Source organism: Artemia sp. Qi Xiang Cuo, chromosome 20, assembly GCF_049724085.1.
Source record: "Artemia sp. Qi Xiang Cuo chromosome 20, ASM4972408v1, whole genome shotgun sequence".
In the NCBI taxonomy this organism is placed as follows: Eukaryota; Metazoa; Arthropoda; class Branchiopoda; order Anostraca; family Artemiidae; genus Artemia; species Artemia sp. Qi Xiang Cuo.
Genome location: NC_142813.1, coordinates 21,631,027 through 21,646,236, shown reverse-complemented (window position 1 = coordinate 21,646,236; position 15,210 = coordinate 21,631,027). Strand labels below are relative to the sequence as shown.

At 33.5% G+C, this 15,210-nt stretch overlaps 1 protein-coding gene across 1 annotated transcript; it reads left to right on the top strand.

Moving 5' to 3' along the window:
* Positions 1-381: 381 nt before the first annotated feature.
* On the top strand, positions 382-1,929 carry LOC148939999 (uncharacterized). Its single transcript, XM_089106053.1, has one exon. It carries the CDS (start codon positions 382-384, stop codon positions 1,927-1,929), a length of 1,548 nt encoding a protein of 515 aa, XP_088962179.1.
* The last annotated feature ends 13,281 nt before the right edge of the window (positions 1,930-15,210 follow it).

The following is a 15,210-nucleotide window of genomic DNA, read 5'->3' as shown; positions in this document are numbered from 1 at the left end:
CGATATGGTAACAAGATCGGATATTTTTGAAACCATCTGGAGAATTTCATTCTTGGTTAGGGAATATTATTTTTTTTTTCACCAGCCTGTGAAACTTTATTTCATTATGCTTTTGTCAAACGTCATTGATAACATCGATTGAAAAATTACGTCATTATTTTTTGTTGGCGCAGGTTTTTCTAAAATTATCTTTTTATCTTTTTTAAGACAAAAAGTTAAAAAGAGCACAATAATTTGATTATTTGGGGCTACAGATTTTGGTGTCCTATGTTTTAATTTGTAGAATAATAAACAAATATATTTAAAATTCTTTATTATTTGTCCGTCACTCAACAATTGCTATGTATAAGACTCAAAGCTTATCATTTATAGCGTTAAAATATGGAATTTGAAGCACCTTGTATTTTGAAAGAGGAAAATAGCGATGCCACTGTTCTTTGTAAAGAAAAAGTAGATGAGGCAGGAGTACGAAGTGTCACTGAACAGGATATAAATACTTTTGGCGAACAAATAGCAGTAGCTAAAATGCAAAATTCTGAGAATGTTGACAAACAACGCCATGACGTAAACCAGTCTGCAGCAAAAGATGGCGATAACACAGAAAGAACCACTGCTCTTTGTAAAGAAACAGCAGATACAGAAGAAACAAAAAGTGTCACTGAACAGGATATAAACACTCTTGGTGAACAAACAGCAGTACCTAACATGCAAAATTCTGAGAATGTTGACAAAGGACGCAATGACGTGAGCCAGTCTACTGCAAATGATTGTAAAAACACAGAAAGAAGAAAAAGTAACTCTCCTGAAAATGCCAGTGACCTATACAAAGGCAGTAGTGGTACGAGTAAAGCGGTACGAGTTCATTTTGGAGGATCTGTACTCACTGAAAAGCAGATCTACCCCTTTTTCAGAAGTTATGCACTGTCTGATCATGCTCTCTTAACTCTTGGATTCCCTTTAAAACTAGAAGATAATAAAGCAGTGATTTATAAAGCTGATTTGAAGTGTTTGATAAAAAAGAAATTTGACGTGAATGCAAATGAGTTTGTTCCCGGAAGACGAAGTTATAACACTAAAGATGGTGATACCCCACCTCCTCACACACCTTCCAGTGATGGATCGAATGATGACTCAGATAATAGCATTGTTACTGATATAAGTGATACCAAATTCAAGTGTATAAGGTGTTCAAAGAATTTTACATATTCCGTCGCTACTGTTGATGAGTGCATTTATCATCTAGAAAAGTTTAAAGGATATGGTCCGTCATTAGGTGAATATAAATGCTGTGGTCGAGAAGCAAGATCGGAGGGTTGTAGTGTTGCAAAAGTTCATGTGTGGTCTGGATTACATATTGGATTTAATGGTCCCTTAAGAGGCTTTGTCCGCACTCTACCTAGAGAAAAGAGTGAACGCTTATCTATTTATGCTATTGATTGTGAAATGGTGTATACAACGGTCGGGAAAGAGGTTGCCCGAGTAACGCTTGTTGATATTCTTGGGAAAGTGGTTTATGATCATTATGTAAAACCTGAGAATGAAGTAATTGATTATGTCACAAGTTTTTCCGGAATCACTGAGAAACATGTTGAATCTGCAGAGAAATCGTTTAATGAAGTACAAAGTGATCTACTGAAACTGATCTTTTCTGATACCCTACTTATTGGACATGGTTTAAATAATGACTTACAAGTGCTGAAAATGATACATCCTCTGTGTCTTGATACATCTATTGTTTATACTCATCATAAAGGTCTACCGAGGCGTTATTCCTTGAAAGACCTTGCCAGATCAGTTTTAAACAAACCTATACAAAATTCAAAAGAAGGACATTGCAGTATTGAAGACGCTGTGACGTGTCTTGATTTAATGTTATTCAGAGTGTTACAGGACTATCCTTTGGATAATAGCGGATCTTCTGGGTCCTAGTAAGTTTTCTTCCCCATACTTCAGGGTCTGGAAACTATCAGAGTATAATTTTTATCGTAGTTTTTCAGTATTTTTATTAAAAGATATCTCTTTATCGAAGTTCCTTAAGATCTGAGTGAGTTTCTGGTCCTTGATGTGTGTTTTTTCTTGTAATCCGGGTTGCAGCGGTAGCTAGCAACCTAGTAAGAGACGATCACGTCCAATGTTAAGAAATATAAAAACCCATAGCTCCTAAAGCAGGAGTCAGATCAAAACAAAAAGTACACCATTAGAACCGCCTTGTCCGAAACCCCTGTATAGGAAACTTTCTGTCCCTTGGCTTGAACAGCAAGGGAAATATATTGGCTTGAAAATCGAGAAAATTGACTTTAACCACGTTATTCTCCCCAAACGACATATTTTTTTTTTTTTTTTTCTTTTTTGTATCCAGAGATAGCTTGGCACTGGAACATCGTAGAGGGTTGTTCAATAGCTCATTTTAAAGGAAATTAATTGGGTTAAAAATCTATAGTAACTAAAATAAATTATTTCTAAAAGAGAATAAATTTTTCCAATAAAAACTGTATTTTTAATGCAGTGACGTCATAATTACTATATAAGAAACGTCAAAACTGTAAATGGTCTCATTCATGAATACATAATGGTTAGATCAAAGCAAGCTACACACAAGTTAAAAAATCAGTACTAAAAAATCAAGAAAAGTGGCAGCTACTACAACATTCTGCCTAAACGGGGTATTTTTTTCTCTTTTCTTTGTTTCCAGTATACTAAACGGGATTTTTCCACCAAAAACTGCATTTTGATGTCTTTTCACACTGCAGTCTTTCAAACATAATCGTATACCAGCGGTAAGAATTGAACCCACGCCTCTGAAGAGACTGGTGGCTAACACCAGTGCCTTGGACCACTCAGCCAGGCTGCCTCTCATAAATAAATATATATGTGAATTTGGGTTGCAGCAGTAGCTAGCAACCTAGTAATAGACGATCAGTCCAATGCTAAGAAATATAAAAACCCAAAACTCCTAAAAATAGAGTCAGATCAAAACAAAAGTACATCATTAGAAATACCTTGTCTGAAACCCTACTAGATAAATAATGAACGTCATCATAGTTTTATATTAGAGCTATGACGTGAATAGAGTGACGTCATAATTAGTATATAAGGAAAGAAAAAACTGAAAATTCTCTCATTCTTGATTAGAATAATGGTTAGATCAAAGCTGGCTATACGCAAGTTGAAGAAAGAGTACTACACAAACAACAGATATAGTAACTTTAAAAGAAAAAAGCAAAGGTATTCAACCGACCAGGTGTATCGAGAAGTAATAATTGAGAGAGCAAAACAAAGGTATTCAACCGACCAGGCGTATCGAGAAGTAATCAAACAAAACAGCAAGATGTGTTATCACAATGATGAAGATTATAGACATGCAAAAATTCAGACAGCCAAACAAAAGATCAAGGAACGGTATGGTAATGATGAACATTACAGAGAAGCAAGAATTGAGCAGGCTAAACAAAAGATCAAGGAGCGTTATCACAATGATAAACTTTATAGAGAAGCAACAATTGAGCAGGCTAGACAAAAGAGCAGGGAACGGTATGATAATGATGAAGATTACCGAAACAAACATAAGAAAAAAGTTGCTACCAGAATAATGGGTAGATACTGGGGTGACAAAAGCTATAATGAAAAAATTAAATTCTCTGCAGGGTTGTACCGAAGAACGCATAAGGACAAAGGGAAAAATTACATTCAGAAATATAAGAAGATGGCAAAAATGCAGGCTGATCTTCGTAAATTGAGAAACATTTTACGCATGTTTTACCAGGATCACGAAAAGTATTCAAAATTACAGATTAAAATTCTCTTTGAAAGAGCGGATGCTGTTGAAAAGTCGGCTAGAAATTCCTTGGCAAAGCTTCATAGTAATATCCAAAAGAAATGTTGTCAGTTTAATGAAAAGCTTCCAAGGTATGGATTGGCAACTGCGGAACAGTTTACAGATGCAATGGAAAATGTTCGACAACACAGTGAATATACGGAGGCGTACTTCTTTGAAAATTCGTATATTAATTTTGGAAGGAGCAATTGCAGTTTATGTAGCAGCAATAAAAACATATATACAAGCATACCTATCAACAGCGAAGGAAAAGCAATGTTTTTCAATTATGGCGAAAACGAGCCTGTTAGGGTTATTAGTAAATGTGTTTGTAAGACTAATGATTTAGAACAAATTCCTGGAACACCGACTCAAGAAAAAAGCATTTCTAACTGTGTTTTAAACAGTTCTTTTAGTTCTACTGAATATTTGGCAAAAAATTCTCTGTGTAGTAGAACAAACTGTCCTGAAAAGTACGAGACAACTATTGAAGAATGCTCTGAATCTAGATCTGACAAGGAAATTATGATGGCTGAAGTCACCTATAACAATCTGAGTAAACATTCAAAACCAAAAATTGGGCAGCAGGTTACTTGGCAATGTCACCCTGATATCTGCAAGCTCTATCCGACGGATATTGAATTATGTCAAATTCTTTTTGATATCCTTGAAAATAATATAGCATTAAAATTTTCAACTGACAAAGTGGTTAATTTCTTCCTTGGCGGCTTGGATTATTGTGAAATCAATTACAGGGACACAAGACAGCATGGGCATTCGTTATACTGTAGCCCAAATGAGGGATGTCAGAGCTATTTGCGTTCTCTAATATAATAAAGATCAAACTCTTCCCTATACTAACTTGCATACGCAACTTTACTATAGTTAAGATTACAGTATTTATATTTTTTTTATCCGGGTTGCAGCGGTAGCTAGCAACCTAGTAAGAGACGATCACGTCCAATGTTAAGAAATATAAAAACCCATAGCTCCTAAAGCAGGAGTCAGATCAAAACAAAAAGTACACCATTAGAACCGCCTTGTCCGAAACCCCTGTATAGGAAACTTTCTGTCCCTTGGCTTGAACAGCAAGGGAAATATATTGGCTTGAAAATCGAGAAAATTGACTTTAACCACGCTATTCTCCCCAAACGAGATATTTTTTTCTTTTTTTTTTCTTTTTTGTATCCAGAGATAGCTTGGCACTGGAACATCGTAGAGGGTTGTTCAATAGCTCATTTTAAAGGAAATTAATTGGGTTAAAAATCTATAGTAACTAAAATAAATTATTTCTAAAAGAGAATAAATTTTTCCAATAAAAACTGTATTTTTAATGCAGTGACGTCATAATTACTATATAAGAAACGTCAAAACTGTAAATGGTCTCATTCATGAATACATAATGGTTAGATCAAAGCAAGCTACACACAAGTTAAAAAATCAGTACTAAAAAATCAAGAAAAGTGGCAGCTACTACAACATTCTGCCTAAACGGGGTATTTTTTTCTCTTTTCTTTGTTTCCAGTATACTAAACGGGATTTTTCCACCAAAAACTGCATTTTGATGTCTTTTCACACTGCAGTCTTTCAAACATAATCGTATACCAGCGGTAAGAATTGAACCCACGCCTCTGAAGAGACTGGTGGCTAACACCAGTGCCTTGGACCACTCAGCCAGGCTGCCTCTCATAAATAAATATATATGTGAATTTGGGTTGCAGCAGTAGCTAGCAACCTAGTAATAGACGATCAGTCCAATGCTAAGAAATATAAAAACCCAAAACTCCTAAAAATAGAGTCAGATCAAAACAAAAGTACATCATTAGAAATACCTTGTCTGAAACCCTACTAGATAAATAATGAACGTCATCATAGTTTTATATTAGAGCTATGACGTGAATAGAGTGACGTCATAATTAGTATATAAGGAAAGAAAAAACTGAAAATTCTCTCATTCTTGATTAGAATAATGGTTAGATCAAAGCAGGCTATACGCAAGTTGAAGAAAGAGTACTACACAAACAACAGAGATAGTAACTTGAAAAGAAAAAAACAAAGGTATTCAACCGACCAGGTGTATCGAGAAGTAATAATTGAGAGAGCAAAACAAAGGTATTCAACCGACCAGGCGTATCGAGAAGTAATCAAACAAAACAGCAAGATGTGTTATCACAATGATGAAGATTATAGACATGCAAAAATTCAGACAGCCAAACAAAAGATCAAGGAACGGTATGGTAATGATGAACATTACAGAGAAGCAAGAATTGAGCAGGCTAAACAAAAGATCAAGGAGCGTTATCACAATGATAAACTTTATAGAGAAGCAACAATTGAGCAGGCTAGACAAAAGAGCAGGGAACGGTATGATAATGATGAAGATTACCGAAACAAACATAAGAAAAAAGTTGCTACCAGAATAATGGGTAGATACTGGGGTGACAAAAGCTATAATGAAAAAATTAAATTCTCTGCGGGGTTGTACCGAAGAACGCATAAGGACAAAGGGAAAAATTACATTCAGAAATATAAGAAGATGGCAAAAATGCAGGCTGATCTTCGTAAATTGAGAAACATTTTACGCATGTTTTACCAGGATCACGAAAAGTATTCAAAATTATTATAATAAAGATCGAACTCTTCCCTATACTAACTTGCATACGCAACTTCACTATAGTTAATTATAACTTAATTATAGTATAGGTTAGTAATTCAACAGATAGCATGGCACTGGAACATCGTAGAGAGTTGTTCAATGGCTCATTTTAAAGGAAATTAATTGGGTTAAAAACCTTTTGTAATTAAAACAAATTATTTTTATTACATTAAGAAATTTTAATTATGTTCCTTAAGAAATCATCATAAGTAAAAATTTCCCGTACGGAAATTGAACTCAAGCCTGCTGGGTGACAGCTATCCCAACCTCTAGACCATATAGGATATATTAAAATATCCGATTAATGAAGTTTATGTTAAAGAACAAATTATAAACATAATTAGCTGCCTGATTATTTGAGGATCGTCTCTTACTATTCCAAAGAAGAAAAAGCCGTAGGCTTTTTCCTGTTTGTAATTTATTTTATAATAAAGGATGAACTTCAGGCTTTACTAACTGAAAAGTTTAGTATTTTTATATAGTAAAGAACGAGCTCTAAATGATAGTTGTAGCTATAGCTGCAATCAAATGAAAGACAAACCGAAGCATATAGTAACTAAAAGTTTTAAATATGTTTTGGAAAATCATAATTGCTATAGATGGCAAAACCTAGTGAAAGGCAAACCAGAGCCCATAGTAACTAAAAATTGAAAAAACGCGCTTTGAAAACACGCTTTGAAAACATTAAAAGACGATCATTGGAATAACAAACCATTGCATACATTGGACCTAATTAGCTACTTGATTGTTTGACGTTCGTCTCTTTCAAAGAAAAAAGCCGTAGGCTTTTTCCTGTTTGTTTTACATTAAAGAAATTAGCTAATTTCGGTTTTTATAGTTTCGGTTACTATTGAGACGGATCGCTCTTATTTATAACAAAGAACGACCTCTTGCCTATACTAAATTTTATACGCCACTTAATTATAGTATAGGTTAGTAATTCAACAGATAGCATGGCACTGGAACATCGTAGAGAGTTGTTCAATGGCTCATTTTAAAGGAAATCAATTGGGTTAAAAACCTTTTGTAATTAAAACAAATTATTTTTATTACATTAAGAAATTTTAATTATGTTCCTTAAGAAATCATCATAAGTAAAAATTTCCCGTACGGAAATTGAACTCAAGCCTGCTGGGTGACAGCTATCCCAACTTCTAGACCATATAGGATATATTAAAATATCCGATTATTACATTAAAAGACGATCACTGAAGTAACAAACCATTCCATACATTGGACTTAGTTAGCTACTTGATTGTTTGAGTTTCGTCTCTTACTATTTAAAAGAAGAAAAAGCCGTAGGCTTTTTCCTGTTTGTACAATAAAGAACGACACCTTGCCCATGTTAACTACAACATAAATAGGGATTATGTAATTTCCAATAGTATCATGGCTGTAGAGATGGCTGAATCATAGTTACAATAAAAAACGATCATTGGAATAACAAAAATTGAATACCTTTGGACTTAGCTAGCTACTTGATTATTTGAGACTCGTCTCTTACTATTTAATTCTCCCCAAATGGGATATTTTTTTCTCTTTTCTTTTTTTTTATTTTCCACAGATAGCTTGGCACTGGAACATCGTAGAGGGTTGTTCAATAGCTCATTTTAAAGGAAATTAATTCGGTTAAAAATCTATAGTAACTAAAATAAATTATTTTTAAAAGAGAATAAATTTTTCCACCAAAAACTGTATACAATAAAGAACGACACCTTGCCCATGTTAACTAAAACATAAATAGGGATTATGTAATTTCCAATAGTATCATGGCTGTAGAGATGGCTGAAACCTAGTTACAATAAAAAACGATCATTGGAATAACAAAAATTATAATAAAGAACAACCTCTTGCCTATACTAAATTTTATAGGCCACTTAACTATAGTTTAGGCTAGTACAGTTATATTTAAAATCAATATGTTAAAATTTTCCATTAAAAGATGATCATTGGAATAAAAAACCATTACATACAATTGATTTAGTTATTTACTTGATTGTTTGAGGTTCGTCTCTTACCATTTCAAAAAAGAAATTTTATAATAAAGAACGACTTCTTGCCTATACTAAATTTTATACTTACAATAAAAGACGATCATTGGAAGAACAAATCATTGTATACATTCAATTTAGTTATCTACTTGATTGTTTGATCCGGGTTGTAGCCGTAGTCCGGGTTGCAGCGGTAGCTAGCAACTTAGTAAGAGACGATCACGTCCAATGTTAAAAAATATAAAAACCCATAGTTCCTAACAAAGGAGTCAGATCAAAACAAAAAGTACACCATTAGAACCGCCTTGTCCGAAACCCCTGTATAGGAAACTTTCTGTCCCTTTGCTTGAACAGCAAGGGAAATATATTGGCTTGAAAATCAAGAAAAGTGGCAGCTACTACAACATTCTGCCTAAACGGGATATTTTTTTCTTTCTTTTTTCTTTTCCACAGATAGCTTGGCACTGGACCATCGTAGAGGGTTGTTCAATAGCTCATTTTAAAGGAAATTAATTTGGTTAAAAACCTTTTTTAACTAAAATAAATTATTTCTAAAAGAGAATAAATTTTTCCACCAAAAACTGCATTTTTGATGTCTTTTCACACTGCAGTCTTTCAAACATAATCGTATACCAGCGGTAAGTACAATAAAGAACGACCTCTTGCCTATACTAAATTTTATACGCCACTTAATTATAGTATAGTTATATTAAAAGACGATCATTGGAATAACAAACAATTGCATACATTGGAATTAGTTAGCTACTTGATTGTTTCTACATTTAAGAATTATAATAAAGAACGACCTCTTGCCAATGCTAAATTTTATAGGCCACTTAATTATAGTATCCGGGTTGCAGCGGTAGCTAGCAACCTAGTAAGAGACGATCACCTCCAATGTTAAGAAATATAAAACCCCCCAACTCCTAAAAAAAGAGTCGGATCAAAACAATAAGTACACCATTAGAACCGCCTTTTCCGAAAATCCTATAAAGGAAACTTACCGTCCTTTGGCTTGAATAACAAAGAAAATATATTGGCTTGAAAATCAAGAAAATTGACTTTAACCACGTTATTCTCCACAAACGGGATATTTTTTTTCTTTCCGTTTTTTTTTCTCCTCAGGTAGCTGGGCACTGGAAAATCATAAAGAGCTTTATAATAGCTCATTTTAAAAGAAATTGCCGCATCTACTGCCTTATTTCATCAAAAATAAAATACATTTTAGAGAAGAATAAATTTTGTCAAAAAAATTGCATTTTTGATGTATTTTCATACTGCAGTCTTTTCAAAGATATTTGAATTTTGAAGCAATCAAACAGTTCACAGTAATGAACTCTATAGTAATAATAGCTACTTGTCTCAATAGTAACCGAAACTCCTGGAACCAAAATTTTCTTTTTTGGCTTAATCGCTAAAATTATTATTTAAACTGCAAAAATATTTGTGATGCCTAATCAGTAATAGTAATTTTTTAATTTTTACATAAAGGCTCGATCATCGAATATAAGCTGAAACTAAGTAAAGGACAATTATGCCTCCATATATTCACAGTGATGTATAAGATTTCCAATTACATCTGTAAACTGTTCCACAGTTGCCGGTCCATACCTTTGAAGCTTTTCATTAAACATACAACATTTCTTTTTGATATTACTATGAAGTTTTGCGAAAGCATCTCTAGCTGACTTTTCAACAAAATCTATTTTTTCAGAGTTACATTAAAAGACGATCACTGAAATAACAAACCATTCCATACATTGGACTTAGTTAGCTACTTGATTGTTTGAGTTTTATAATAAAGAACGACCTCTTGCCTATGCTAAACTTTATAGGCCACTTAACTATAGTATAGCTTAGTAAAGTTTAGACGAAAGACCGATATAGTTCATCATAAATGGCATTTGTCAGTAATTTCATATTAAAGATTGACCAATGACGTTATAATTGAGGTTTTAGCCAGGTCGTCCCTTACTATTCCAATTAAGAAAAAGCCATAGGCGTTGTCTTGTTTGTATTACATTACATTAAAAGACGATCATTGGAGTAATCCGGGTTGCAGCGGTAGCTAGCAACCTAGTAAGAGACGATCACGTGAAATGTTAAGAAATATAAAAACCCATAACTCCTAAAAATAAGACTCAGATCAAAACAAAAAGTAAACCATTAGAACCACATTTTCCGAAATCCCCTCTAAAGGAAACTTTCTGTCCCTTGGCTTGAACAGCAAGGGGAATATATTGGCTTGAAAATCAAGAAACGTGGCAGCTACTACAGCATTCCGCCTAAACGGCATATTTTTTTCTTCTTCTTTCTTTTCTACAGATAGCTTGGCACTAGAACATCGTAAAGAGCTGTTCAATGGCTCATTTTAAAGGAAATTAATTGGGTTAAAAACCTTTTGTAACTAAAACAAATTATTTTTAAAGCAGAATAATTTTTTCCATTAAAAACTGCATTTTTTAGGTCTTTTCATACTGCAGGCTTTTCGAAGATATTTGATTTTTGAAGCAATCAAACAGTTCGTGGTAAATTTATATTACTCCTAGTAAGAGACCATAGCTAAAGAACCTAGTAAGAGACGATCAATCTCGTCCAATGTTAAGAAATATAAAAACCCATAACTCCTAAAATTGTTGTATATAGCTGTATAATTTACATTAAAGAAAGAACTTTAGTCCATAGGTATATTAAAAGACGAGCATTGGAAGATCCTGGTTGCAGCGGTAGCTAGCAACCTAGTAAGAGACGATCAGGCCCCATAATAAAAACTAAAGTAACCCATAACTCCTAAAAAAAGATTCAGCTCAAAACGAGAAGTAAACAAGATGCAAAACAAGAACAGAACCGCCTTGTCCGAAACCTCTATATAGCAAAATGTTAAGAAATACAACAACCCCTAACTCCTAAAAATAGAATAAGATCAGAATAAAAAGTACACAATGAGAACCGCATTGTCTGAAACCCCTATATAGGAAACTTTCTGTCCCTTGGCTTGAACTGCAAGGGAAATGTATCGGCTTGAAAATCAAGAAAACTGGCTGCTTCATCTGCATTCTGCCTAAACGGCATCTTTTTTTTTCTTTTTTCTTCCACAGATAACTTGGCCGTGGAACATCGTAAAGAGTTTTTCACTGGCTCATTTTAAAGGAAATTAAAGGGTTAAAATATTTTGTAATTAAACATAATATTTTAATAGAATTATTTTTTCTAGGAAAAACTGCATATTTCATGTTCAAGATTAATTATTTAGAGGTCGTAACAGCTATGTCCAAGAAACAGCCTAGTGTATTAAGTTGAAATCTTCGGTGTGTTTTGAAGGGGATACTGAATCAACCAAATGACAGTATTTACACACTATATAGTATACACTCAGCTCTCTCATATGCTTGGGATTTTAGTGATAATTCTTCCATAATATTTCAAATATGTAAGCTTATCAACAAATTACTCTTTTCAAAATCCGGGTTGCAGCGGTAGCTAGCAACCTAGTAAGAGACGATCACCTCCAATGTTAAGAAATATAAAACCCCGATAACTCCTAAGAAAAGAGTCAGATCAAACAAAAAGTACACCATTAGAACCGCCTTGTCCGAATCCTCTATAAAGGAAACTTACCACCCTTTGGCTTGAATAACAAAGAAAATATATTGGCTTGAAAATCAAGAAAATAGACTTTTACCACGTTATTCTCCACAAACGGGATATTTTTTCTTTCCGCTTGATTTTTCTCCTCAGCTAGCTGGGCACTGGAAAATCATAGAGAGCTGTATAATAGCTCATTTTAAAGTAAATTGCAACATCTAGTCACTTTTGTATTTAAAAATAAAATACTTTTTAAAGTAGAATCAATTTTGTCAAAAATTATAATAAAGATCGAACTCTTCCCTAAACTAACTTGCATACGCAACTTCACTATAGTTAAGATTACAGTATTTATAATATATATCATTATAAATTAAAAAAGGTTCAAATGTTTGAAGATTATAGAGTTAAAAATTTTCCCACACCGGGAATTGAACCCGAGCCTGTTACGTGAAAGTTAACTATCCTAGCCACTAGACCATATAGAACCATAAAGAAGTATGATTTAAGAGCCATATGCATATTATTATTTTTCCATACCAATTATAATAAGGCCAAAACAAAATCGTCGACTTGCAACCTTACTTTTGACGCATTAGTTAAATCTTCATCAGGCTTAAAAAATGTTTTGCTAGTTTTACATGAAAGAACGAACCTTAGCCCATAGTAGCAGAAATAAGAATATCTAGGTTGCAGCGGTAGCTAGCAACCTATTACATAATCCGGGTTTAAGTGGTAGCTAGCAACCTAGTAAAAAACGCCAAATTAAAAGATGATCATTAGAAGAGCAAACAATTGCTTATATTGAACTTATTTAGCTGCCTGATTCTTTGAGGTTCGTCTCTTACTATTCCAAAGAAGAAAAAGCCGTAGGCTTTTTCCTGTTTGTAATAATACATTTAAAGATAACCATATGTGACGTAATAAGTGAATGCAATATTTATACACGTTCATCTTTCGACAAGTATTTATAATGCGGGTTGCAGCGGTAGCTAGCAACCAAGTAAGAGACGATCACGTCCAATTTTAAGAAATATAAAAACCCATAGTTCCTAACAAAGGAGTCAGATCAAAACAAAAAGTGCACCATTAGAACCGCCTTGTCCGAAACCCCTGTCTAGGAAACTTTCTGTCCCTTGGCTTGAACAGCCAGGGAAATATATTGGCTTGAAAATCAAGAAAATTGACTTTAACCACTCTATTCTCCACAAATGGGATATTTTTTTCTTTCCGCTTTTTCTTTCTCCTCAGCTAGCCTGGCACTGGAAAATCATAGAGATAATAAAGAACGAATATTTTACCGATTATCTACTAAAAATTGTGTACTAATAACCATATATGATTTAATGAGCGACGTGACGTAAAAATTGAAAAAATTAATTTTTATTTTATTTTCGTTTTTAGTTCAGAATCGCTAAAGTTATAAACTGCAAAAATATTTATGGTGTCTGAACAATAGTTTTAATCTTTTAATTTAGACTAGAAAAATACCTGAAAATTTAAAAATTAGTTTAATTTTTTGTTAGGTTCTTGATACTTGATACGTTACTTAAACATTAAACTAATGGTTAAATAATGGTTTCAATCAAGCAAGCTACACGAAAGTTAAAAAACAGTACTACCAAAAAAACAGAGATAGCATTTTGAAAAGAAAAAAGCAAAGGTATTCAACCGACCAGGCGTATCTAGAAGTAATAATTGATAGTGACAAACAGCGTTATTATAAGGATGTAGTTTATAGACATGCGAAAATTGAGACAGCCAAATGTATAATATTATAATCAGGATTCAATTGTAAGACTGATATTTTCCATATGTTCCGGTCTTTTAGGGTAGATATCAATAACCCAGTGGGCAATGTAAAAATCACTACTCTGTGGATCGTTCAAAAATCGATCGTTCAAGACATCAAAAATGCAGTTTTTGGTGGAAAAATTTATTCTCTTTTAGAAATAATTTATTTTAGTTAAAAAAGGTTTTTAACCCAATTAATTTCCTTTAAAATGAGCTATTGAACAACCCTCTACGATGGTCCAGTGCCAAGCTATCTGTGGAAAAGAAAAAAAAAATTACTCCATTAGAACCACCTTGTCCAAAACCCCTATTAAGGAAACTTATCACTCTTTGGATTGAATAACAAATAAAATATATTGGCTTGAAAATCAAGAAAATTGACTTTAACCACGTTATTCTCCACAAACGGGATATTTTTTTCTTTCCGCTTGATTTTTCTCCTCAACTAGCTGGGCACTGGAAAATCATAAAGAGCTGTATAATAGCTCATTTTAAAGGAAATTGCAACATCTAGTCACTTTTGTAATTAAAAATAAAATACTTTTTAAAGTAGAATCAATTTTGTCAAAAAAATTGCATCTTTGATGTATTTTCATACTGCAGTCTTTTCAAAGATATTTGAATTTTGAAGCAATCAAATCCGGGTTGCAGCGTTAGCTAGTAACCTAGTAAGAGACGATCACGTCCAATGTTAAGAAATATAATAACCCATAGTTCCTAAAAAAGGAGTCAGATCAAAACAAAAAGTACACCATTAGAACCGCCTTGTCCGAAACCCCTGTATAGGAAACTTTCTGTCCCTTGGCTTGAACAGTTATACAGTAAAGAACGATCTCTCTCCCATACTAACTGATATATGGTGGTTCCTCCGGGTTGCAGCGGTAGCTAGCAACCTAGTAAGAGACGATCCGGGTTGCAGCGGTAGCTAGCAACCTAGTAAGAGACGATCACGTCCAATGTTAAGAAATATAAAAACCCATAGTTCTTAAAAAAAGAGTCAGATCAAAACAAAAAGTACACCATTAGAACCGCCTTGTCCGAAACCCCTGCATAGTAAAATTTCTGTCCCTTGGCTTGAACAGCAAGGGAAATATATTGGCTTGAAAATCAAGAAAAGTGGCAGCTACTACAACATTCTGCCTAAACGGGATATTTTTTTCTTTTTTTTTCTTTTTTTTTCTTTTTTCTTTTCCACAGATAGCTTGGCACTGGAACATCGTAAAGGGTTGTTCAATAGCGCATTTTAAAGGAAATTAATTGGGTTAAAAATCTATAGTAACTAAAATAAATTATTTCTAAAAGAGAATAAATTTTTCCACCAAAAACTGCATTTTTGATGTCTTTTCACACTGCAGTCTTTCAAACATAAT